At 43.6% G+C, this 27,208-nt stretch overlaps 2 protein-coding genes across 6 annotated transcripts in view; one reads left to right on the plus strand and one right to left on the minus strand.

The window, feature by feature from the left end:
* prkaa2 (protein kinase, AMP-activated, alpha 2 catalytic subunit) overlaps nucleotides 1-27,208 on the minus strand; it is a 456,922-nt gene that overhangs the window by 147,725 nt on the left and 281,989 nt on the right. The gene's annotated exons all lie outside the window — the stretch shown is intronic.
* The window catches only part of suco (SUN domain containing ossification factor), a 40,618-nt gene that overhangs the window by 6,606 nt on the left and 6,804 nt on the right, over nucleotides 1-27,208 (plus strand). For 3 of the 5 annotated variants that reach the window (XM_084012427.1, XM_084012428.1, XM_084012431.1), the window contains exons 2-18: nucleotides 11,092-11,206; nucleotides 12,937-13,038; nucleotides 13,210-13,538; nucleotides 14,278-14,418; nucleotides 14,733-14,922; nucleotides 15,871-15,982; nucleotides 16,678-16,805; nucleotides 16,958-17,025; nucleotides 17,107-17,214; nucleotides 17,512-17,617; nucleotides 19,185-19,205; nucleotides 19,484-19,539; nucleotides 20,614-20,705; nucleotides 21,046-21,111; nucleotides 21,691-21,774; nucleotides 25,331-25,406; nucleotides 25,788-27,161. In XM_084012427.1, coding sequence (XP_083868553.1) covers nucleotides 11,092-11,206; nucleotides 12,937-13,038; nucleotides 13,210-13,538; nucleotides 14,278-14,418; nucleotides 14,733-14,922; nucleotides 15,871-15,982; nucleotides 16,678-16,805; nucleotides 16,958-17,025; nucleotides 17,107-17,214; nucleotides 17,512-17,617; nucleotides 19,185-19,205; nucleotides 19,484-19,539; nucleotides 20,614-20,705; nucleotides 21,046-21,111; nucleotides 21,691-21,774; nucleotides 25,331-25,406; nucleotides 25,788-27,161 — 3,168 coding nt within the window. The remainder of the gene's footprint in view (nucleotides 1-11,091; nucleotides 11,207-12,936; nucleotides 13,039-13,209; nucleotides 13,539-14,277; nucleotides 14,419-14,732; nucleotides 14,923-15,870; nucleotides 15,983-16,677; nucleotides 16,806-16,957; nucleotides 17,026-17,106; nucleotides 17,215-17,511; nucleotides 17,618-19,184; nucleotides 19,206-19,483; nucleotides 19,540-20,613; nucleotides 20,706-21,045; nucleotides 21,112-21,690; nucleotides 21,775-25,330; nucleotides 25,407-25,787; nucleotides 27,162-27,208) is intronic. The other 2 variants (XM_084012429.1, XM_084012430.1) reach the window with 2 other exon arrangements.

Genomic DNA, 27,208 nt, shown 5'->3' on the forward strand with positions numbered 1-27,208 from the left:
GCTGCAGGAACTTCTTTGCAGGATCCTGTTCTCACTTCTGTGAAAAGGAAGGGCTCAGTGAGAGTTGAAAGGCAGCTAGTAGCCCGAGGCTCTGTCAGTGGTTGGAAAGAAAATAACCCTGTATAGTTAGTCAATAGCACTCTGAGGGTGGAGGTTGTTGGATCCTAAAGGTGGAGACTTGCATCAACACTCGGTATTGTTTGCACCCGCGTCACAAGACGGAAGCTTGATTTGACTATTTGTGATTTAACGCTTCACTGAACTTATTTCCTGATACTGCAAAGGGGTTTCCCAGGTTGTTGTTTTTTTATTGTCTTTCCTTGTAAAAACATTTAAGGCATGAAAACTGTTCATCTCATGTTGCATTTAATGCATTTCATAGTTTCTTATTGCTGAGTTTCCACTAAAATCGGGGGTTGCTTTCTCCTGCCTTCTTAGAGAAAGGCACTATTTTTCCACCTCCTGAAAATGCTCTGGTTTTTCTCTCCTCCCCTCCCCCTCTCTAGCTCACGGCTCTTTACTGTTTACCTTCTGACCAGCCTTGGCTGTCATGCTTGTAGCGTGTGGGGGGTGATGGTCTACTTCTCTCTTTTTTTTTTTTTTTTTTTTCTTTGTTGGAGGTTTTAGTCTTGCGTGCAGAAAGTATGTGACTGTCGGGCCCTTTTAACCATCTGGGGGCAATGTACGGAAAGATATCCTGTCCATTGTTGACACGCAGGGCTAAAGGACATTGTGTACTAATGCTGATAATGGCATGTTTCGCATGTAAAGACACACCAATACCATCACATCTACTTTCCTCAGGCTGCCTTCTGAATGCAAGAAACAATCATCTTATTTCACAGGACAGAATAGTTAAATTTGTAACGGACATCCGTTACAAATGCAGAATGGAAAGGGCAATATACAGTCGGCCCATTGTTTCAGATTTGCTGAATATGTAGGTGTTAGTGCATGAATCTAATGAGCAGCACATCGGGGGCAAAGTGTTAATGTTTGAGTTTTTGTTCCCCGCTGTGTCTGACGACTACACCGACTAAGCATGCGGCCGTATTGTTGCACCCACACCCCACCCATGCAAACCCACGCCGGCAAAGTGGCTTTTCCTATCAAATTACATTATATCACATGACTGCTTCTTCCAGTCCCATTGTCCCGGGCTGAAGTTCCTGATGTCTGATTCCCAAGCCTCTTTGATCCCCGTCTGACTGGGGCTGTGGCGATGGGGCTGTGCCGACGCCATCACACTGTGACTGTGGGCCTCTTGTCTCGCTCGGTATCAGAGAAGAGGATGTGTTTTTAATTTCACCGCTGATAAATATGCGGGTCTAGATATAATACAAATACGTATTTCCCTAGTCAAGCCAGATTAAGTTATGCCACCAGTAATTTAAATGTGTTTAAAATATTGGCTAAGATTGACACATGTAAACGTTAAACACGTTAGTTGGGTTGGTCTTACAGGACTGTTTTATGTCTTTCGCGTTCTTGCGATCGTGCGTCTGTGAGTGAGTTAGTGTGCACCACTGTGTCTGTCCACAGCTAATTCGTGGCAAACTGGATAGTATTTTGGGTGGCAGCGTTCTAGCTGCAAGCTCAAGGACCTCTTATGGTTGTTCACGCCTGTTTTATACTGCCGTTGACTGCCTGCTAACTCCTCACTAACTACTCTCAACCTCTCACTGATATCACAGCCGCGTGCTCTCACTTTTAGTGTATTGGACGGTGCGTTTGGCTAAAAGCTAGCGGATCTTCCAGTACACATACTACGTTAATGACAACACACAGATCTGTAACTGTTCAGTTCTGAAGACAAAATATGAAAATGTCCTTAATTTCAGCAGATTGCAGGCCTGTTGTGAACTCCACACCAACAGCAGTCTCTCTTCCACCAGGTGACTTGGCTCCAAATAGAGGTGTGTCGGTTCATTGACACACAACATCCTAGAAAAACACTCCTGTGTACATTTTGAGGGATAACGTGCGTCACAGAGTCGCTTTAGTTGAGGAAGGCTCCTTCTCGAGCCGAGAGGCAAACAAGCGTTACAAATAGGTTTGAGTGTGCATTATATGTAGCCTTTCATTACATTATGTGATCTCAAGTGTTTTAATCGAACTGTGATTATCTGGCTTTAAGAAGAAACCGGATGAGGTGATGTCATTCTGCCAGGAACTACTTGGCCGGTGCAAATATTTCCATTAGTGTGGAATGTGTGTGTGTGTGTGTGTGTGTATGTATGTATGTATGTATGTATGTATGTATATATATATATATATATATATATATAAACAGTTTGAGAAATTGCAGGTTTTCTGAAATATTTGTCTATATGCGAGTTAAAGGGCTATTCACCAGTCCAGCCACTATGCCCTGGTTGCCCCAATGATGCACCAGTGCAGAGGATTATGGAGGATCAGCGGGCTTTAGAACAAACTGCTGCTCTACGTTATTCCATGCCTCGACGTGGAGGGAAATTTATAACGTGCACACACACACAAAACGCTGCTCGGGACTAAAAGCTGGGCTTTTAGGCTCTGCCCCCACTTTTCCTCTGAGCAGTGACGACATGTTTGTGTCTGCATGGCAGATGCGCTGTCCTACTTTTATTGCCGAGCCCCGGGCTGGCACACCTCCCTGCCCCACAATCCACCTCTGCCCACGTGGATCCCCGTTTCTATCCCCGCATCTCTTTGTTTTTTCTGTCAGAACTGTGAAGGTGGAGGTTGATTTGAACTTCAACAGCTGGATTTATTTGGCCTTTTATCGAGTGTTTGTTCTCACCAAGCTTGTGATTTAAGCTTTTGTGAGTTGACACATCATTTTATCAGGAAATCTCACTGGACCATCAGACTTGTATTAACCACTCTCCCAGTACATTAAGAATGATCTCAACTTCAGTGGAAAAACATCACAAGACTTCCTGCCTTTTGGAAAGATAGAAGACAATACTATTCACATTCCTGTAAAATTCACAATCAATAAGACCATAACAAAATAAACCCTGTGACTTCAGTATTTTCTCAGCCAGTGTCTCCTCCTTTTGTACGCTTTGCTTGATCCATCTCCTCGCTGTTTTGTCACAGTAGTTGACACAGTGACACAGTTTTTTTCATTTAAGTCAATTAGGGAGGGTAAGGACTTAGTGGCCACTCACATGCTGTCAGTTTGTTCAAGGCAGTGTGTGTGAGCTGGTCTAAGATTTAGGCCAGGAGGTGGAAAGGCAGCAACTAAGCTGACCTGGCCCACATATATCATAAGAGTATATCCATCCATCCATCCATCCATCCATCCATCTCTCAGTGGGGAACAGCACAGTTTGCATGCCATGTATCTGGTGATAATATTTGACTTGCTGCTGGCAGATTATGAATCCATCCTGAGCCCGTCGTCTCTGCCATTTTTGTGTCTGCTTTGTGTCAACCCAGTCAGTTGGTACAGTACAGTTGATTTTATATGAATGGTCCCAAAGACAACAGGAAATATCAGGGGATTTGGCAGTTGGAGACCAGCTGGGATGGGCGTATCAGGACACGTAGCCAGTAGTGTCTGTGTGCATCTGTGCAATGCTGTGTTGCTTTTAGTTGTATTATCATGCATTATTAAGAATGCGACCAATCAAGTTCAGGATCATTCATTGTCATTATGCAACATGGGGCTGCACAACAAAAGGCCATGGTAGCTCATTTGCTACACAAGGAACACAAGGCATAGCACCAGTGTTAGTCTTCTTACTTTAAAAAAGTAATTCGTTACTCAGCAAAATAACCAGCATTATTTTTTATGTTCACTGTGAACACTATTACGTTCTATTACATTTTTAACATCAAAGATGTTTATATTAATTGATTGAAGAATAAAAACACTATATACTGTATTTTAGAAAATGTGGTATTTATTTGAACTCAATAGATTGCAGCCTGCCATATGATATGCATAGAAATAAAAAATAAATATTGAAAACAAATTTCAAGTGCAAATTTAAGACACACAAATGTAAACTTGTGTAAAAAGAAACAAAGGAAAATCTGGCCATTAAGTATGCAAATCTCTGTAACTGTATATTAGGCCTACTGCATGATAAACAGGGCACTATCCTACTCCGTAAATATAAAATATAACGCTTGCGCTAGCTGCATTTGGGCTTGGGTTAGCAGCAGCAGCAACAAGTGTTGTGTTAGCATGATGTGAGGTGCTTCATAAGATTGGAGTTGCTTCAGGCAGACGTGGATAAAGTATTTTTTTCCTGGGCATAGCGTGCATGTGACATAAACATTCTTGCCTTTAATTTCAATGAGCGAGAAGTAGTGCTGGTACTTCCAGTTCAAGAACGCTACCTTTGAATTTCCCTGGCTCGTCGCCATTGTCGCTGTCTTTTGTGTTTGGTAGTCAGAGCGTGCAGTGAGACAGCGTGAGCAGGGCATGATCCGCCCACCCAGCCAATCATCATCGCATTTGCAACGGCGACATCATCCCCATCCCTGCTCTCTCCAGGCAGCTGAAGTGTGGCACTGGCCAAAGCCTGACACCTTACACTTCATTCAACCATATTGTAGTAACGTACAACTCTCTTCTTAGTAACGGCAACAGCGTTGCAACGATGGGAGAAGTAATTAATTAGATTACTTGTTACTGAAAAAAATAACACAGTTATACTCTATAACACTGTTATTACCAACACTGCATAGCACACAACTTCCTTGTGTGGAAGAATTTAGACAGGATGTAGCCAGGAGGAACATTTAAAAGGCTCTGCCAGCCTTCATATAAAGTTTAAAGCTGTTTTCGTTCAACTCAAGAGAGAAGCCTTTCTCTGCACTCTCAGGTTTCTGTATTCACTTGTGTGTAGTTGTTCATATACCATTATCAGAAATGCAATCCGATACAGCCTAAAATGCTCCATCATATTATTTATCAGCTCATTTACGCCACACAGGAACAACACGTGTGTCTCTCTTTTCCCCTGATAATGCTACACTGTGAACAACAAATCCGCGTTGAAATGCATGAAGAGTTGTTCATGTTGTAAAATGGCGTTTTTGGTGAGTAACTTGATTAATACAGTTTTCTAAAGATATGTTTTCACAGCAGTATAAAATAAGAATAACAGAGGAAATTCTGACCTGTTTAGCTGCTTTTGTTTTTAACGCTCTGGTATCAGATTGATGTATTGGTCCATGCAGGTATCAGAAAAATGCATGAATATTACATAATGCTCAGCCAGAGAAGAGTAAAAGCCTTCTTTAAAACCCCCCAGTGCTTGTGAAGTGGGACAGGAAACGAGGATAGAGAGAGGCTCAGGAAGAGAGTATCTGCAGGCTGCTGACTCACTAGTCCTCGGTTCTTGTATTACATACCAGTGGTGGACCAATGCCAAGCTCATATAGGCAGAGCCTATGTATTTTTTTCTAGTGATCCATTTGTTGGTCAAGCCTTCCCCCCCTCCCACTGTTGCATAACTATTTAACTTAAGAAGTGGGTCAAGGTGGAGATCCCAAGCAGATCCTTCTTCACCTTTTCTTCTTCTTTCCTTTTTTTCCTTCTCCTTCTGTAGAAGGAATGTCAACACTCAGGTCTTTCTATTCACTCCTGGAGATGACATGGAAAAGGGGTGTGGCTGTGACGCCATCATTCCCACTTTGGGGTTTACTCAGTAAATGCAAGTCATTTTGCGGTCTTGAATTGCTCCACTTGTCTTAATCCCTGTGTTTGAATATTCGTTATTTAGCTAGAACTGTGTGACTTGGCACGTTCCAGTCAAACATTGGTTCAATGAGTCACAAGTTGGCGATATTTGCATTTATCATCATCACGGAAGTTTATACAGGATTGTTTACTCTGTGATGTGTCAAACCGGCTCTATGTCACCTGCGTTTGTATTTACACAAGTAAATGGCCTTATCTGGACGATTGGAGGCCATTTAAAAAATGATAACAAGCAAAGTTGGGGAACATTATTCTGTTTGATATCTTTGTTTTAGTTGTATGTCTATTTCTGTGTGTGTTTATCGAGGAGCGTCATAAAGTCAAATGTGTTTACACTTACTTGACCAATAAAACTGATTCTGATTCTGATGAACAGGTCGGTAAATTAATAATTCAAGTTAATTATATATGACTGTAAAAAACGTATCCGTCCTTATGAGAGAATATGCAGGAACACACATATATATATATATATATATATATATATATATATATATAGATAAACTAAGCAGAAGAATTGGCACCATACAGCAGGACAATGTGTGACTTTTTTTACTTCCTGTGCAAAGACGCCAGCAGTGATTTTCTGAAGCTTTTGAGTAGACATTCGCCAGAGATCCACACTAAATGATGCTTATCAGGAAGCACTTTACAGCTGCGAAGTACGGACCAAGGAAGGATGAAATCTAACATGTAGGATCTTGTGTGTGGAGCAAATACCGTTCAGACTGAAAATTGATCTGCTAATTATTGTTATTTATTCAGTTGTATGAATAGTGATATGCAGGTCAAGGATTCTGACTGAGTGACCCAAACCACATTTCAAAAAGATTATTTTAAATGTGTGGATCTACTTACAGCCTGTCTTTTATTCAGCTTTGTGTTTTCTTGGGCTGACTCTGTACCACTTTGTTGAAGGCCAAAGTCTTTCCCAACATCTCCGTACTGTTTTCTTGTCTCTGTATCGATGTGTGAGCAGTGAGGCCATGTTATTATCTTTCTGAATCAACGTTAAACTGAAGGCTGACATTGCCCTACACATTAAAGAATGATCCCAGTCACTCTCCATGGTGAGGCATACAACTTATTGATTTAATGAATTAATTATTTAAACACTGTCAGATTTGTACTCTATGATGGCCAACACCCAAAGCCTTGGTATTGTGACTGGCAAAAGTTGGATCGGTGCATCCCTGCCCAGTGACTCCATGTTATCCTTAGCTTATTTTTTTTTATTTTTTAGTGCAGCAGGCTGTTGCATAATAGTTTGTGCCGTCTTATGTCAAATATGTGGACCGTACATCCGTGGGTGTGTTCGTGGTCGAGGGTGACATTCAAAACGCAACACAGTTTAAAGCTATGGCTCTAAGTTTAGCCGGGAGCCTATATAACCCTGTGGCTCATATTTACCCCACAGTGTCTGTACGCCTCCTCGGCTCTTAGGTTTCCCTGGCTTTGCTTTGTGGCCCTTCCCTGCCCTTTTTTGGGGAAAGCGTATCGGACGTGCATATAGGAACATGCGCACAGTCCATTAGCAGCAGAGATCCAAAACAACAACGGTAAATGTCAAGTCCTGGTGTCGTCTGTCCTTAAGAAGACATGACATTTTACACCTATGTTCAACCTTCAGACAAGGATAGATCCATTATGGAGAAGAGAGAAAAGATATCAACTTCTCTGCCGAGCCTCAGCCATTTTTACTGCAACATAGGCAGGTGACATCAGTAATGGCTCAAACTTTTTGTCTAAAAACTCATATTTGCACATTTCATGTCAACTTTAGTAGAAATAGCGTATTAACACCTAATCTCACTATACAGCACAGCTTTCATAAGACCCTTTTCCCATCTGAAGTTCTTTAATGTTGACGTTTATCTTCTCATTGGATGGGCTCAGATGTTAATGAACAGAATGCAGATGGAGAGGCTCTGTGAGTGACAGGACACTGACTAACACAGATGGTTGTCTCGCTGTGTGATTGTGAGTATGCGTGCTCGCTGCTCGTCTCCCTCCTACTGACAGCCCGGCTGACAGGGCGCTAACATGAGCGTCCATGTGTACGGCGCTCTCTCTCCTGACATTGATATTTGACCCCTCAAGGGGGAACTGCTCCGGTTTCAAAATCACGTGGTGTTTGAGTCCAAACTCTGCAGTTTTTGTGGCTGTCGTCACCGGAGTTAGCTTTTTGCATCAGTATTTCCATAATGCATACATGCCTTCAGGTTTAAACAAATATACAAATGCACTATAACATACACCATATTGCCAAAAGTATTCACTCATCCATCCAAATAATTTAAATCAGGTGTTCCAATCACTTCCATGGCCACATGTGTATAAAAGCAAGCACCGAGGCATGCAGACTGTTTCTACAAACATTTGTGAAAGAATGGGTCGCTATCGGGAGCTCAGTGAATTCCAGCGTGGTACTGTGATAGGATGCCACCTGTGCAACAAGTCCAGTTGTGAAATTGTAGCGGCGTGTAAAGCACGCCACCACTGGACTCTAGAGCAGTGGTGGCGTGTTCTCTGGAGTGACAAATCACGCTTCTCCATCTGGCAATCTGATGGACGAGTCTGGGTTTGGCGGTTGCCAGGACAACGGTACTTGTCTGACTGCATTGTGCCACGTGTAAAGTTTGGTGGAGGGGGATTTAGTGTGGGGTTGTTCTTCAGGAGCTGGGCTTGGCCCCTTAGTTCCAGTGAAAGGAACTCTGAATGCTTCAGCATACCAAGAGATGTTGGACTATTCCATGCTCCCAACTTTGTGGAACAGTTTGGGGACGGCCCCTTCCTGTTCCAACATGACCACCAGTGCACAAAGCAAGGTCCATAAAGACATGGATGAGAGATTTTGGTGTGGATGAACATGACTGGCCTGCACAGAGTCCTGACCTCAACCTGATAGAACACCTTTGGGATGAGCGCTTCTGGAAGAATGGTCAAAAAGTCCCATAAACACAGTCCTAAACCTTGTGGAAAGCCTTCCCAGAAGAGTTGAAGCTGTTATTGCTGCAAAAAAGGGTATCAATGTCAAATTAAACCCTATGGATCCAGAATGGGACGTCACTTAAGTTCATATATGAGTCAAGGCAGATGAGCGAATACTTTTGGCAATATAGTGTAGGTCTTTGATCATGCATTTACACGCTAGTAATTCAATGTGTTGGTTCAAAGAAATTCAGCGTGGCTATTGCTTGTGGGTGAATTATGGGAAATCCTTATTTGCGTCATAGTAGAGGCAACATGTTTGGACAAGTTGTCAGTTCAGCTCAACTCTGCCCTTACTACATGCTTCATTTCAACTCTACTGAAAAGAGAACCAACTGGAAACCAGTTCTTAATGTGTCATATCCTTTCCATTCATATTTGCATTCATTCAAAAGAATTTGAAACCTGATCTGGTGTCTCCATTAATATCCTGCTAGATTCTGTACTGCACATTATTGTAAATTGCGCACACACAGGTGAGTTGTGGTGCGTTCATTACTTCAATCCTTCATTTAAGCCTTTTGAAAATCATTGGGTCTTTCCCTCATTTGCATTGATGACGGGATACAGCAGAAATACACCGCTAAACAAATCAAAGGGCACAATACTCTGTGAAAATGGTTGCACGCTGAGATTAAGTGGTTTGAGATTGCCGTCTTGGATTTGTCAGAGCTAGGCAGAGCCCTGACCTTGAGAATGTGTTGCAAATGATTCCATGCGTTTGCTGCAAAAATCCTAGAGGCAGATTTTCTAAATTGGGAATAATCCCACAGCGAGTTTGGTCAGTTCCTGTGGTCCAGTCCATTGAAAGTCTAATAAGGGATTTATGAATGAAAACAAGTATTTATCACGCCTCTGTGGAAGAGAGGACCAACCAACTTTGTTGAGGGATCGATCTCCGGTGGTAATGAATCTGAAGGCAGAATGAATGAGCTTAACTGAGAGACACCTAAAGGAGTTGCGGCTATATCCTGGTCTGAGTCTTATTGGTATAAAGGAACAAGGAGGAAGGAGGCAGTGAAGACTGATTAAAGAATGCAGTTCGCCTTGAGCAACTTGCAAGATTACATCAATTACATGAGAGGACTTACGTTCAAACCTTGTTAAGACATGATTATTTCCTTTCCTGCCTTTGTCTTGCTCTTTGCCTCTCTCTTTTGGGTTTATCTCTCTCCTTTTTTGTGTTTCCATGTTACCATAAAGCCTCAGCATTCTTCACCCTTTGCTTACAACTAGGGGTGTAACGGTACACAAAAATCTCGGTTCGGTACGTACCTCGGTTTTGAGGTCACGGTTCGGTTCATTTTCGGTACAGTAAGAAAACAAAATGCAAAATATAAATGTGCTAGTTGTTTATTACTTTTGTGCTTTTAACAGTAGGAACATGCACTGGAGCTAGAATGCTGCTCAAAAATATAAATACAAGTATTTAAAATATTTATTTAAAAAATAAAAATAAATAAAAATAACAGACTTTCTTTAAAAAAAATAATCCATCTGATGTGCAAAATTGAACAGTTGCAACACTAAATAGTTTCAAGTTGTTGCTCAGATTAAATAACATGAATAAGGCTCAGACTGTTTTTTTAAAAACAAATCTTTTCTCCATCTGATGTGCAAAATTGAACAGGGCAGGGAGAGGCTGTTTAAATGCGGTGGGGAGCTGTGTTTGCACTAAAGGCGGGTCCACACCGGACCGAAAATCGGCGTCTTTGAGAGAGTCGGCGTCCGTGACATGAGTCTCCTTGGTGTGGTCGCTCGAATCGGCCCACGTCGGCGTTCATTTCAGCCGATTCAAATGTGTAATCCGCCATTCGAGTCGGCCATATTAAGTAGCCCGACTTCATTTACCGACGCGAGTCGGGCAGTCGGTGCGGTGTGGACCCGCCTTAACGCTAGGCTCGTCTTTCTCCTCGTAGCGATGTTCACGTGGGGGTGGTGCCGTTTCAAATGCGTCAACAGGTTTGACGTGTTGCCAGAAACATACCCGACCTCACATGAACAATGTCGGCAAACCGCTTTGCCGAAGTGTTCCCAAACGGGAGACCTTAATGTCGCGGGAGGGTCCTCCAACTCTGGCTTGTTGCCAACGCTAGCGGCATTAGCCATGACGTCCGCTACTATTGCTGTTTATTGTGTCGCGGTGTGCGCAACTGCGCATGTGCGGCTGCAGCACGCTCCACAAATGCGGTCCTCTACATAATATGTCCGTATGGAAACTCGTTCGGTACGCCTCCGTTCCGAACCGAGCACCCCGTACCGAAACGGTTCAATACAAATACATGTACCGTTACACCCCTACTTACAACCCATTGTGCTCTTAAACTTCTCATCTTTGTGTTTAGAACCATCATGTGGAAAGTTAACGGTGACATTTCGTTCCCTTTCTGTTTCAGGTACCCCAGTCATTATGTGTATTGTTCAGAGAAGAGCTCGTCTGGCCCTGGTCAGTCTGCGGGGGACGAGAACCCTGAAGGACAGAAGCAGGAGCAGGACTCCACGCAACACAAGGTGTGTTGAAGTTTTCTCTCTTTTTGTCTTTGAAAATCAGCGAATCAGTCGATCACATGAAGAACTGCTTTCAATAAACGGCTTTAATACCTGTTTTCGATAAATTATATCAAATAACAATCCTTGTAATTCCCAACCCCATCGGCGAGAAGCTAATTTTTCTAATTGTTTCTAAACAAAAGTAGATTATTGTACATTATTGGACAAGCCTCTTCAATGTCACATGGAGGTCAGGGGAATGTGCCTGCAAAATGATTTTGATTATCAGGATGTCACACTGCTCATCCTCCCTCGGAAAGCTTTATGCCAAGGTGCTCTGCCTGATTGCTGAAGCTCAGATCCAGGAGGTGCAATGAGGAACCGTGAACCAGCTCTTAAGAGTGTCTGGGGTTACTAGAGGGACCATCTAGTCTACATGCGTTTTTGGACTTTGAGAAGATGTCACCCCGGAAAGATAGCTGTGTCCGTATGCTACATTCCCGCTCCTCACTTATGGTCATGAGCTTTGGATAGAGACTAAAAGAATGTAGCCGAAAGGAGCCAGTTGAGGTTGCTCAGGAATCTGATCAGGTATCTGATTCCTTTGGAGGTTTTTCAGGCACATCCAACTGATACCAGGTAGGCCCAGAACACGCAGGAGAAATCATTCATCTCATCTGGCTTGGGAACACCCTGGGGTCTCCCAAGAGGAGCTAGAAAACGTTTCTGGGGAGAGGGGGGGAGTTTGGACTGCTTTGCACCGCCTGCTGCCACAGCAACCCGGAAAATGAATGGCCGAATATTCAGTGTGGTTAACGCTGCTGGTTCATCTCGTTGGCCGGCTGTGGGATGGTGAGCGGTATTATTAGACTTAGGCTCGTGGTGAAACGTATGAGTTAGCATAACACCAAGAGGGTGGTGGTGGGAGTTGGGTCGGGCACTTAAGTGACCTATGAACCCCTGGTGAACGTAGGAGGCATGTAGAGGAGGAGCGGCTATGAAGAACAGGTCCTGGATTCTAGCTTTGTTGCTCCCACCGAGGTGGGCGTGACTGAAGAAGAGAACAGTATATCAGATGTTTCACCATACCTCTCTACCTTTTACGACTGATAATCTTGTTGGGTTTGAAACCATGTCAGGGAAGCTTTTAAAGAGGGAATGCCGTGTTCATTACAAGATTAGAGGCTTTTCCAGGTAAAAAAAAAAAAAAAATTCTTAGAAAGCAGCCTAGTTTCATGTTGTCAATAACATGCTTCTCTGTATAATCAGTCAAAGAGGTGCGGTTGTGATATAGGAGCTGCTTTATGGGGAGAAAACAAAGCTTTCCCACAATCCCTTTTTGTTTTTGCTCTTTTAGGTCTGGGTTAAATATGTGATAGCCTCTGCTCTTAAGAATGGGCCCTCAAAGTTGTGTGTTCACATGAATATTAGAATGAATGATGACTTACGGAAGTGAGTGTGTTGTTTTTGGTATTCATGTGTGAGTCCAGAAGAAGGGGAATCATTGTTAGGGGTCCAGCAACAAGCCAGGCGTGCCAGGGCAGTTCAACAGGCCTGGCAGTCTGTCGCTGGCCTTATAACAAACTCTTTGTCTGGCAACAAAAGCCTGCTTCACAGCCTGAGATGCAAAGACCTTCTTGCATATGACATTTTCACGCACAATGCTTTTATTTTTAAATAAACACGACATCTCATCCTGTGTTCATTTTTAAGGCACTGCAGTGATATTTTATATAACTGTTTCTCCCTAGGTGTTGGAAGAATGGACGACACACACATCATATGATATGGGACTGGAGACGGAAAGAGCAGCACTAGAGCTGCTCGCAACACACAATGTACAACACGAACAGGTAATGTTAACCAGGTGTTAAAGTGTTCTAAAATAAACTACTGTAGGGCTGCGAGGTATCATCCAAACCAAGAGGGGGTAGATGTAGGTATTTCAATAATATCTTTGCTGTAGAAATGAAATTTGGGATTTTTATTATTTATGTGAATGATTTTATGTTTTATTTCAACAGACTGTGAATCCTCGGGATGCTGAGGGGGAGGAGACCAAGCCTGACCCAGAGTCAGATACTGTACCCATTTCTCCTGAGCCAGAACCCCACCCAGACCCCGAGGCTGACGTGGACCTGCAGACTGACACCCAGGACCATAACCAGGAGGTCCCTGCGTCCTCCGCTCCAGAGCCAGTTCCAGCACAGGGCCAAGCGTCCACAGATGCCCCAGCGGAGACGGTCAGCGACGTCCCCACTGCACACGGCAGCCCGGACTCGAACCCGGCCGCATCCCCAGAAGAAGCTGAAAACACACCTACCTCACAGAGTGCCGGCCAGACCCACACAGGGTAAGCTCACATCCACTCCCCCGCTCCAGAGACCTTTTCTCTGGCCATTAGAAGTTGGCTGTAACCACAGAGAAGTCACATTGGCAAACTAAAAATAATAAACCTAGAAAAAGCTTCTCTTATGATGGTTAAAGCCAGTTTCAGCCCAATCCAGTTTGCCTTTGCACATTTTATAAATAAATCATTTGTTAACTTTTGTTCCCTTCAGTTTTTATTTTAATTACTTAGATTGTTTTTAATATTATTTAACAAGTGTTATTGGCTGATCAGAAACTGAAAGGGGGGATCAAAGGAGAGCTGGTTTGACGTCGCTTTTCATGGAACTGGTTGCCCGCGTCAAGGAGTCACGTGGAACTGATCACACAGTTACATTTTGTCTGATGGACTTTGTAATGGAAGGACGTGGACATTGTGGAAAATCGCCCGTGTGGACATGGAACTTTGACCAAGATTAGTCTGCATATCCCCCGGGGTCAAAACAAGAAGAATATATCCATCCTTTTGTATCAAACTCCTTTCTCAAAGCGGCATCAGGACATTTAAAGACATGCAGATGAAGAGCCCCACCGGCGAGCGACCTCCCCACCCCACCTTTATCCATCCACTTCTTTCTCTCCCAAGCTCCCCTCCTCTTCTTCTTCATCCCCATCCCTCCTCTCTCTCCCCGTGCCACCCTCCTCTCTCTTCCCTCCCCAGTGCAAGGACGTGTGGTAAACGCCATGTCCTTTCTTTCCCTCAGTGCGGTGCGGGTTGCCAGTGCAGGAGATGAACTCCCAGTAGACAACTTTGTCTTTGCTGAGCACTCTGACTCACAGTGCGAGGTCATTCCCCCCGAACTGGCAACCTGTGAAAACTTCCCTTTTGGCAGGCCTCTCTTCAGGTGAGTCTTTAACGCCTGGAAGCCAATCAAAGCACAGAGACAGGTAATCAAGGTACAAGCTACACCTTCTCTGCTGTGCTCAACCGTCGACCGCTGGCCTTGCTCTCAACTTACTTCTGCTTTTTTTAAATTTATTTAATTTTTTTTTTTCCCCCATCGTTTTGCCTGCTCACAACCAAGGGCTGTAAATTCTGTAAAATCAACTGAATAGGGATTACATATTTGTGTTCTCAATCCTTCTTTATCCTTCTTCCCCCTCCTCTCCATTACCATCTCTTCCCTCCACCTTCATTTGCCCCGTGTCTGTGCTGTAGTGTGGACCAGGCTGGGACAGAGGACCAGTGGTTAGACCAGAGCCGTAGCTCTGGTCTTGAAGCAGAGGTCCAGTCTACTTCAGGCCACGTGGACCAGGAACAACAACAACAGCAGCAGCAGGAGGAGCTGGAGGGTGGGCTGGCTGATTTGGACCAGGATGGCAACACTTCTCAATATGACCAAGAACAGGTCAGGAGCTTGTGTTTTTTCTCCTGTGTATTAATGCATTATACATTCAATGGAGAAACATCTGACATCTAAATCTTTTTAGTCGAAACCAAATGCAAGAATTATCAGCGCAGTGTGAAAAGTAAGAGCTGTAATTCGTAGTGAATCGGTGAACTTCCTGGACAGCCCGTCTGTCTTTTGTTATTGAAGAAGGCACAGTTCAGGTGGTATTTTCCTTAAAAGTCATTATAAAATGAGGTATAATCATATTACCATACTGCGCTGTAAGTAGATTATAATGATTTATAAGAATATTTGTGTTGCATTATACATTTTATACACTCTTCTGCTCAATTTGAGTTGTCAGTGTTACAGCGCTCAGTGGGATAAAAGTATGATCAGTGGCCCGAGGACGCTGTTTGACATGCATGGTCAGTCCGTTTCAGTAAAACATATCATCACACCTGCTGGCAAGATTACCATGAAAGTCATAAATATTCATCATGCGCAGATGTTCTAGACACAGTTTTGCATGTTTCAAGTAACAAAATGAGTTTGCTTACAGTAGCGTTTCTCCCCACAGTTGAATGATAATGAAAGACGAGTGCATCCGGGGGAATTTGACTTGCTTCCAGGGGGGTTTCGTGTGCATTGTGTACGGTGACTAATCTGTGTGTGTAGCTGGAAATGACTCCCGACAAACGTGATGGGCTGTTTACATAAGAGGCCTCCTAAGTTGATGGATTTTTGGGATCAGACTGGCTTGCGAGGTCCAAAAGGGTGCTTACATAATCCATCACAATATTATTCACAGCTCAGTGCATTTCAATGCTTTAGTGGCCAGGGCCCAGCCGACTACTGTGTGTGTGTCTGTGTGTGTCTGTGTGTGTCATAGCATGCAATTCATGCAGTGGCTAACTGATGCCAGGATACAAATATTATTATTATTATTATTATTGTGTGTTACAGGCAGGACATGGCAGTGTTGCCAGGGAGACTGATCCCTCAGTTCCCAGCAAAGAAGACATCCCGACCTTCGACGAGTGGAAGAAACAAGTCATGGAGGTGGAAAAGGAGAAAAGTGAGTGTATAAAATATTAAAACACATTTAGATACATTATGCGCACAAAAGGAAAGGGAGACATCACATGAACAACTAAGTGCAGTGTTCCGTGATGCTGTTTTAAATGTATAATATATGGCTTTTTGGCATTGAAATGAATTGCGTTATTATTTATTATTTGCTTTATAACAAATGTTACCAGCATTTTCAAACATGGAGAAATCCGTTATTTTAATCGGGGTAGGGTGCGTTTCATTCGGACACCGGTCAATGGTGTCATATCCTCTTTGTGCATGCGTTATTGTTGTGTTTGCCTGCCAGAGGCTGTCATGAATTCACTTTATATCCAATTCTAAGCTGCAAGCTTTTTGGTCTCTCAACTCTCAGAGATCATCTCATTTTGTGACGGGTGAAGTTAGCATTGCCTCCGTAGACAAAGGAGGCCTTCACATGTCTGTTTTAATCTCCTCTTATTGCTTCTTTGTTTTGTGCATTGTGTACCACTCGTGTTATTTCTCTTTTGCTTCCGTCCTCATGTTCTATTCCTGTCTATCTCTGTCTCACCCTCCCTCTACTTTCTTTCTGCTGTACACGCCATGTGCAGTGGTCAGCGGAGCGTGTGTTCATGTGTCTTGCGTAACCTCTCGTGCAATGCTCTTTCTTTTTTCAGTCTCTCTGTAATGTGACCTAAATGTACCGCTTCCTCTGTCCAGGTCAGTCTCTCCATACCTCCACCAGTGGCAGCCCCCATCCAGTGAAGAAGGTCCAGAAGAACTTCAAGAACAACTACGCCTCCGTGGAGTGCGGTGCCAAGATACTCTCTGCCAACAACGAGGCCAAGGTTAAAACACGCATCCCCCCTCTCTGGACCTGGGACAGATGTGTCGTCTTACATGAAAGAACATTCAAAGTGTTGCCATCAGAAGGCAGTGGCTGTTAAGCAAGTTAATAAATGGAAGCTAATTCGCTCTCATTCTTCTGTCTCCTCTTCAGAGCACTTCAGCTATTCTCATGGAGAATATGGACCTCTACATGCTAAATCCTTGCAGCAACAAAATCTGGTGAGTGTACCGACGACACACTACTGGTTCCACATGGGTTCTATCTTTGTATAAACATCCTCTGTTTACCTCTCTCTGCAGGTTTGTGATAGAGCTCTGCGAGCCTATTCAAGTCAAGCAGCTGGACATCGCCAACTTTGAGCTCTTCTCATCGACGCCTAAAGACTTTTTAGTTTCCATCAGTGACAGGTATGTACTCCCACTGTGAGACTGGACTGGTTAAAATCGCCCCCTTCCTCCTGCATTATCAGCTCTCACTTTAGTGCCGTGAGGCCTGGCGTTGTCTTGTGTTCTGGATTTCGCCATTGCGATTTATTTCCAGCGTGATCTTCGCACAACAAGTCATAAATCCCAACCGCTGGCATTGAAGGACAGACCTCCAGTCACATGGAGTACAGTGGCATTTAGGAACATGTGAAATTGTGTGTTGAAGCACGCTTGTAGCCCCTCGCCTACACGCTTACTTTTCTCTCTTTCTGCCTGCAGATATCCTACCAACAAGTGGGTAAAGCTTGGTACTTTTCACGCCCGTGATGAGCGCATAGTCCAGAGCTTCCCACTGGATGAACAGCTTTATGCTAAATATGTGAAGGTACTGCTTTATTTTCTTCCTCCTCCTCCTCCTCCTCCTCCGCCTCCTTCTAACAGTACTCTTATGTCTTAAGGAGAGGAGCAGGAAAAACAATGGATTTATTCATTCTGAGCCATGTATTCCAGCTCCCCGTCCATGAATATACAGTACACACACACACACACGTTCATGTACATGGGTTAAAGCATGTATTTAAAGCCCAGGGGACCCTCTTATGACTTCATGGTGAGTTAGCCAGTAGCCATTAGTGCTGCCTGTCACCCCCTCCTCCCCTGGCTGGATGAAGAAATGTGACTCTGTCATGAACACACGCCCTCACAGTCGTTCACACAGAGATTCACTTGTCAGAAGATTTATAGGTGAGATTCGGGTGTCACAACTCGTGGAGCCGGGCCGGTCTCAGTTTTTTGTAGTCGGTGCCAAATGCAGTTAACAGTCGGGAAATTAAGTCATCAGCGTGTGACTTAAAGGATTATAATTGTTTGCCAGCTGCTCAAGTTACTTTTTAAAGGAAGCCCTGAGAGACAAGTAAACGATTTTGGTCAGGTGATTACAAGGATCATTTTAATTAGTTCCTTTTATAAAAAATCTATCATCTATGAAAACCAGTTGAAAAGATTAGATAGGAGGTGTCTCCATCCACAAAGAACATATATTGTTACAAGTTACATAAATGAATTCTCACCTTGAAGAAAACATGATTTTATTTGTATTTAGCACATGGAGCAGTCAGCACCTCTGCCTCTTGTGGCCGAAATGAATATTACATCAGTATAGGATCCTGACAAAAAAAAAACAAAAAAAAAAACCTGTTCCACAGATAGAAAAATGTAAGTAACTTAAAACGATTATCCTTTTTCTTCTTTCTTACGGGTCATGGAAACAAAAGAGATGACTATTTAAGATCAGACAAAAGATAATTGCCTCTCAGGGCTTCGGTACTTACAGTCGTTCCCGCTAAGATTATGTTTTAACTTGTGATTTTTTTCATTTAACATTTCTGCATCACTACATCCCCAATTTCACTCCAAAATAAGTGTTGATGTCACAAATTCCAAGTAGCTGTGCTCTTCTGACCTCTCCTCTCACACCTCTAAATATTCTCTGTGCAGACCTGTTAAACGGTTGATTAATGATGATTATCCTTTTTTATGTGGCGAGTCTGTGTGTGTGTTAAAGTGCAGGTGCTTACTTTGATTCATGTGCTCCGTTATGAAATTGTTTTTTATTACATAAACTGAGTTTTGTCTAGATTGTTTCAGGATTCCCACACTGGCCCAAGCAGCTGAGAACTTATGTCTCATTCTTGTCCTGAGCTCGTCTGTCCGTCCGTCTGTCCCTCTGTCTTGCTTGTGCCTCTTTCTGACTGCTTGTTTAGAAATGTCTTTCTAGTATCTGTTGCAGAACGATGCTCCGGCGTGTACCGGCAGCGTGTCTTGTCTGATGAGAGATCCAGACTGTTAACAGATGCTTGACTTGCTTGTAGTCTTGAGTCAGTCTTTACTGATCTCTTTCTCTTTGTTCTCTTTCTGTCTTTCTCCTGTCTCCTGTCTTCCTCTCGCATCAGATGTTCATCAAGTACATAAAGGTTAGCACCCTTCTCTCTCTGTCAGAGAAACACACTCTTGTAATGGTCACTTTAATGGGTGAGCTTTGGCGGCGCGTCATCTTTAATGCATGCAAACCAGTAGAACATGCACATAAACCTACATACTGTCGACGCTTGGCAATTCTTGTAGTGATTCTCGAGGATTTGGTGGATTTCTGGGTTTTTGGAGTGGGCACACATATTAATGCATGTATTATTGCTGTTGTACTGCTGTGGAGGATATTTTCAGCTAATCACTTTGTCTGTTTTCCTTGTAGGTTGAACTCCTCTCCCACTTTGGATCAGAACACTTCTGTCCACTTAGTCTCATCAGGTAAGATTGTAAATGGCTCTTCCCAATTCCTCTAGATTGGCATTAAAGGGCCAGTGTGTAGGATTGAGTGGCATCCAGCTGTAAGGTTGCAGATTACAACCAACTGAATACAACTCACCCTTCCAATTCCAAGCCTGTAGACCAAACACTTTGGCCTTGCTGGGCTACTGTAGTACCCTCTCCCTCAAGGTCTCAATCTGGACTCTTCATCATCAAAATAAAATAAAACATAAAATGGCACTTAAACGTACTAGAACCCCTTTTTTAGTGACGAAAGAAATAAATATAAAAGACATTTTTTTTTTTTTAAACAATCAAACAATGTTGAATAAGGTGATAATAAATCTTAAGTTCTCCCTGCATAAATAAAGGATAAATACATTTAAAAAAAGATGTATTTTAGATCCTGTATTTATTTTTAAAATCAGCTGCTATATTTCACTTCTCTACCATGACAACGAGCTCGACAGCTTTTTCATGTCGCTCGTAACGATATTCACAATTATCCCGATAATGGAAATTCACCACGCTCCACTTATTGATTATTTTGTTATATCGCAATCCCACATTATATCAAAATCCCACATTGTCCCATGTGCTCAGTTCTGCTGATGCTGTATTTTTTTACTATCAGATTATGAAAGAAATGTATTTGAGCGTTTGATCTCTCTTGTTCTCTGCCTCTCTTCGTGGTTGTTTTACTGTTTGCACTCATCAAATCTAGAATATGGTTAAATGGGATTGCTACACATTACTAGTCGATGTGTTTAACATGTTCACATACTCCAAAGTTCAAGTCCTCTGTTGTTCTGCACAGTTTATCTCACAAACACACACTACATGTCTGTCCCGGGTCAGAAGGGTCATCAGGAGGCTTGTTCTGCCGTTGGGGGGTTTAAAGGGGCTGTAAAAAGATATGGTTATGAATTATTACCATTTGCATGACATTTTATGTTGTTTTCCCCAGAAACATGAATGTGACATAAGACATATATAACATGTGAACAAACCCTTAACCTTCTTCAGTGGGTTGGCTTGCGTAACACAGATTGTGTGTGTGTTTTGTTTGTGTAGGGTGTTTGGTACCAGCATGGTGGAGGAGTATGAGGAGATAGCAGATTCACAGTACCCTTCGGAGAGACTGGAGTACTTGGATGAAGACTACGGTAAGAGTTGGGTCTTTTTAAATGGGAACTGTTCACCATTCACCATTTTACCCAACCAACGGAAGATAAGTGCACCTACATGTGCTGCAAATTACAAAGGGCCCCCATGAAGAGAGTCAAATTACATTCCTGCTCTTCATCTTAAGTCACCGAGTAACTTGTGCTGGAGTTAACTATTAATATCTGCTGGCCTTTTGCAGCGGAGTTCACTTTACCGACTCCTCAATTCTTACAACACTTTGCAACGATGTCTTGTCAAATTCCATAAAAGCACACACTTGTTTATTTTGTTGAATGTTTTTTATCTCATATATAACCTGCAGTATGTCCTTCTCTTTAGACTATCCACCTGGCTACCAACCATCAGAGGACAAAGCCTCTAAAAACCTGCTTGGCTCAGCGACCAGTATGTACACATATGTTCATATATACATTTACAGCAAATAAGCTGCGTGTTTAAATGACCTTCACACATTTTTACATGTGTTGTGTGGTTTGCATAATAATCCTCAGATAACTGAAAGAAAAAAACATGTAAACATTAACATTAAAGGGATTGTAAAGGTTTTTTTTAAGTGGGGTTGTATGAGATACTTGAGGGTTTTGGTTGCATAATCCTTGGAGCTTTTTTCCTTGTTAACCACACACACACACATGCGCAAACACACTGGTGCCCCTGAGTCTCCTGATTTAGCAAAGGGAGGACTGGTGCATCGCCACACACAAACACTGAACACACAAACCCTCAAGGCTCAGAAAATCCACATAAAAACAAGCAGGCTCTGAGCTGAACAAGGGAGAATGGGGGCGGAAATAAAAAATGAAAGGGAAAGGGCAGAAAAGTAGGGAAATAATGTTGAAGCAGTTCAGAATAGCAAAAGGAAGAGCAAATGGAAAAGCCTGTGATGTCATTGATACGTTTGACCTGTCAACTCATGTAGCAGAAACCTCTTCTAGAGTAACGTGTGTGTTGTTTTTCTTTCAGATGCCATCCTAAACATGGTAAACAACATTGCTGCTAATGTACTGGGGGGCAAACCGGAGCTGGAGGGCAGCACAGAAACAGGAGGTACTCATCCATCACACACTTCCTGCGTCACCTTTCACATGGCTTGTATTTGGCCCCGTTTCCCACCTAAATCCTTTTCTGTCCTTCTATAAACATCAGTTATGCCACTGTGGTCTGTGTTTGTGGGATGCTGCACATTTTAACTCAACAGCATGATATTCTATCCTAAAGGTGAAATATATGCATTCATGCACTGTAGTTTGAGGAGAAATTGAAGCATGCTGATTTAATGAATGTATTTTAACAGTAAACTGTAATCTGCAAGAATTTTACAAGACTGTAGATTTCAGAACTGCTTGTCACACAGTAGCTCTTTTATTACACATGTAAGACATGCATTTGCTTTTTGAACAACCACACGTTGTCGTATTGTGTGTGTGTGTGTGTGTGTGTGTGTGTGTGTGTGTGTGTGTGTGTGTGTGTGTATATATATATACAGGTAAAAGCCAGTAAATTAGAATATTTTGAAAAACTTGATTTATTTCAGTAATTGCATTCAAAAGGTGTAACTTGTACATTATATTTATTCATTGCACACAGACTGATGCATTCAAATGTTTATTTCATTTAATTTTGATGATTTGAAGCGGCAACAAATGAAAATCCAAAATTCCGTGTGTCACAAAATTAGAATATTACTTAAGGCTAATACAAAAAAGGGATTTTTAGAAATGTTGGCCAACTGAAAAGTATGAAAATGAAAAATATGAGCATGTACAATACTCAATACTTGGTTGGAGCTCCTTTTGCCTCAATTACTGCGTTAATGCGGCGTGGCATGGAGTCGATGAGTTTCTGGCACTGCTCAGGTGTTATGAGAGCCCAGGTTGCTCTGATAGTGGCCTTCAACTCTTCTGCGTTTTTGGGTCTGGCATTCTGCATCTTCCTTTTCACAATACCCCACAGATTTTCTATGGGGCTAAGGTCAGGGGAGTTGGCTGGCCAATTTAGAACAGAAATACCATGGTCCGTAAACCAGGCACGGGTAGATTTTGCGCTGTGTGCAGGCGCCAAGTCCTGTTGGAACTTGAAATCTCCATCTCCATAGAGCAGGTCAGCAGCAGGAAGCATGAAGTGCTCTAAAACTTGCTGGTATACGGCTGCGTTGACCCTGGATCTCAGGAAACAGAGTGGACCGACACCAGCAGATGACATGGCACCCCAAACCATCACTGATGGTGGAAACTTTACACTAGACTTCAGGCAACGTGGATCCTGTGCCTCTCCTGTCCTCCTCCAGACTCTGGGACCTCGATTTCCAAAGGAAATGCAAAATTTGCTTTCGTCAGAAAACATGACTTTGGACCACTCAGCAGCAGTCCAGCTCTTTTTTTCCTTAGCCCAGGTGAGACGCTTTTCGCGCTGTTTCTTGGTCAACAGTGGCTTGACACGAGGTATGCGGCAGTTGAAACCCATGTCTTTCAAGCGTCTCTTGAAGCACTGACTCCAGCAGCTGTCCACTCCTTGTGAATCTCCCCCACATTTTTGAATGGGTTTTTTTTCACAATCTTGACCAGGGCGCGGTGATCCCTATTGCTTGTACACTTTTTCTGACCACAGTTTTCCCTTCCCTTTGCCTCTCCATTAATGTGTTTGGACACAGAGCTCTGAGAACAGCCAGCCTCTTCAGCAATAACCTTTTGTGTCTTTCCCTCCTTGTGCAATGTGTCGATGGTCGCCTTTTGGACAGCTGTCAAATCTGAAGTCTTCCCCATGTTTGTGTAGGCTTCAGAACTGGACTGAGAGACCATTTAAAGCCCTTTGCAGGTGTTTTGAGTTAATCAGCTGATTAGTTTGTGGCACCAGGTATCTTCAAAATTTAACCCTAACACAATATTCTAATTTTGCGACACACGGAATTTTGGATTTTCATTTGTTGCCACTTCAAATCATCAAAATTAAATGAAATAAACATTTGAATGCATCAGTCTGTGTGCAATGAATAAATATAATGTACAAGTTACACCTTTTGAATGCAATTACTGAAATAAATCAAGGTTTTCAAAATATTCTAATTTACTGGCTTTTACCTGTATATATATATAAGAGTAAAACCGGTTTATCTGTGTAAGACCATTGATCGTTTCCAGATCAGCTTTCATAAAGATTGTTTAGCATAGGCCTGTTCAATTAATCGATTTTAAATCGTAATCGCGATTATGTAGTTAGGACGATGTTAAAAACGTGAAAATCGTAAAATCGTTTTTTCAAAAAGTTTAATTGTTCTTTATATTTATCCCTTGAGGGATGTTTTGCAAGGTTTGCACTCAAATCCCAATGGGGAAATTATTTGCAAAATGTTCAATAAAAAACAGCATATTTGAAATAATTTCTTTGCCTTTCACAAAATAATCGTAATCGAAAATCGGATTTTGAGAGATGAAAATCGGGATTTTATTTTTGGGCAAAATCGAACAGCCCTAGTTTAGCATGAGTTTTGACTCTTGGATGAGGTGGGGAAATGAGTTCAGTAAGACGAAGAAAATGCAATAAAAGCTGATGGAAAAACATTTTGCAGATAGAGGATGATACTAGTGCTGCTCATGTTTCTACAGAAGACACAACTTGAATGTGTTACATGTCTCCTGAAAAAACGACACAAACACCCTTTTCTTCAGAATGTTGCAGCACCAGCTGGCAGAATCACAGTTTCCCACATTTTGCTCCACGGTGACATTTAAAAAAAAATAGCATAAATGTAATTCTGCATAAATCTGCCATACTTCCCCTCTTTTCCTGCACTCTGTACTTGTCCTCACACTGCTCAGCCCCTTTTCTGCCTTTTCCCCCTCTGGTTGTTGGCCTGCCTGCCTGTCTGTCCACATATTGTTTAAATTAAGGGCCTCCTGAAACTGGGTCACACTGAACTGCAAGCATACGTATGCATTTGCCGTGAATGTCCATGTGTATGTTGAGCTGAGTAAGCCAGATGTTTATTTGGCTGTTGGGGGAGGTCTCCCACAGCATTTCAGCAGAACTTTGGCTATCTGTGTTTTACTTCTTGGCAGAGAGGAGCATTGATGAATTAAAACTGAGGCGGGGGGTCTGTGAAGCCAATCCTGCTCCTCTCCCTCTTTATCAACATGACTCTCTCGCTCAGCGTTTTCCCCTCGGGCATCGAGTTAAAGGGAAACTGCTCCTGACGCACAGATTTAACAGAGTTTATTTTCTTTATGCTCCTTCACAAAATCAAGGGCCCTTTATTGAAATAGGAGTCCAGAAATGTACTGTCATGGGAGAAACTCTTTACATTTCCAGTTCTGATTTCCATGAACACTTGCAGAGAAAGCAGGGAAACGGTAGAGGTCAGTTCTAACCGGACTAGACCGGTTCACAGTATTTCTGACTTCCCCAAACATGGGCTTGCCAGCCACACTCTGAAGCGAAAGGGGGTCTCTGTTCCTTCACGTCGCCTCCTACGGCCATATTGGATCGGGGAGAAAACCTGCCACTGCCAAGTCATACATTTCTGTGCACTCCTACACAGTGATCAAGTGTTATAAAAGACGTGCTCTGAGTTGAATCCTTTTCCTAAATCTGTTTTTCTAAATGCCAGGTAATGCAACGGCAGACGGGGATGAAAAGAAAGGGAGCACAGAAGTTACAGCTGAAACATCTCTGGACTCTGCAGAGTAAGACCCGTTAAAGATCTACTATCAACCATTATGAATGTAAAGTGATTTATATGTGACAGAAGGATGGGTTAAGGCCTTTACACACAAGGTTGTTGTTGTTGTTGTTTTTTTTCAATAACTGTAGTTTGGGACAGGCTTCCAGACGCTGCTCTGAGTCCGTAGGACTCAATAGGTAGTTTGTTCTCCGCCTGCTGGAATCTTTTCAAGCTCTTTTATTGAAACAGTCTTTGCATCAATTTGCATCACTGCTGCATTATCGTCGGGTCTTAAAGCTAGAATACAACTATTTTAGTTTGCTGTTGTTTCTCACGATCACGTCTTTTCTTCTCTCTGCTCTGTTAATATACTTCTAAATTCGTATCCTTGTCATTCCTCCAGACTGGAGCCTGCAGAGCCAGAACACCCTGCTACCCAGCAGGACTCTGAAGCCGCCAGCGACTCTTCCACGCCTCCCCCCTCCTTACCCGACTCCCATGACGACAGACAGATTGTCACTCTGGTGGAGGAGGAGGAGGAGGAGGAGGAGCCCAGACAATCTACCGTCACCCTGATGGAGGAGGAGGGAGAAGAGGAGGAAGAGAAGAGGGAGGAGGGGACGAGGAGGGAGGCAGACAGGAACCAGTGGGAGAACCAGACTTACTGTCCTTTCTCCTCCTTCTCCTCCCTGTCTCTGTCCTGCATGGCCACGCTGCCGGAGCTGCTCCACCGCTGGTGCTCCGCCAGGCTGGCCAAGGAGAGGCTCCGCAGCCTGAGGCGGAGGCAGCTGAGCGCTCAAGCGCAGACGCACCCCGACGCAAACACCCCTTCCCTCGCGTACACACCTCCGGCGATCCCTGTCCCTGTTCCCACAACTCCCAAAGAGTCTCTTCCCCTCGCAGAAAAAGCTCCAGAGCCCGAGGTGGCCGTTAACGGCCAAAACGAGAGAAAGACCTCGGGTGAGGCGCACACCGCACAACCAAACACTCACACCCCCGAAGCACACACTCCAGAGCTCAACATCCTCCTAGAGCCCAGCAGAACAGCCACTCTCCCCCCTCATAGCTTCTCGGACATAGATAGTTTCCTGACGTCGCCAACCCCCTCCCAAGAGGAGAAGCTGCCTCCTCCTATTAAAGACGCCGCCCTCGACCCAGCCGCCACTCCGCCCCTCCAAAGTGTCGCTATCCCAGAGACGCAGCAGGCCAGCAGTGCCACCCCCACTCTTTCCATCAGCTCCCCCCCATCGCCGGTAGCCTCAGAGACGGCCTCTCCTGCTGTTGTGGTCCCCCCTGTCAAGGAGCAGCCTGTTCAGTCTCTTCCCACGGCGTCAAGGCCTGAAGACCTCATCCTCCCTCCTACTGAGCTGCCAGCAGCTCTGCCACTAGCCGACACTCACACAGACACGGTAAAGTCAGACAGCGGGGACTCGCAGAGACACGGCGTCCCAGCCTCTCAGACTCACGGGGATCAGGGGGACCCTCTCGCTCACGCTGGAGAGCCTCATCGGGTGGAAGACGCGGTGCTCGAGGACCTGTTGAGCACCAACGGCAACGGCAACATCCACCGGACAGCTACAGACTTTTATGCGGAGCTGCAGAACGGAGGAGATTATAATGGCGGAGCGACGATCGGGAATGGCGTGTTGTTGAACGGCGGCGCGGTGCACGGATCCAGCCAGAAGGAGAGCGTGTTCATGAGGCTCAACAACAGGATCAAGGCCCTGGAGATGAACATGAGTCTGTCCAGCAGATACCTGGAGGAGCTCAGCCAGAGGTAAGCCACAGGACACAGCGAGCCGTGGAAGGATATAGCAATAACAA

This window comes from Eutrigla gurnardus (genome assembly GCF_963514095.1).
Source record: "Eutrigla gurnardus genome assembly, chromosome: 6".
NCBI lineage: Eukaryota > Metazoa > Chordata > Actinopteri > Perciformes > Triglidae > Eutrigla > Eutrigla gurnardus.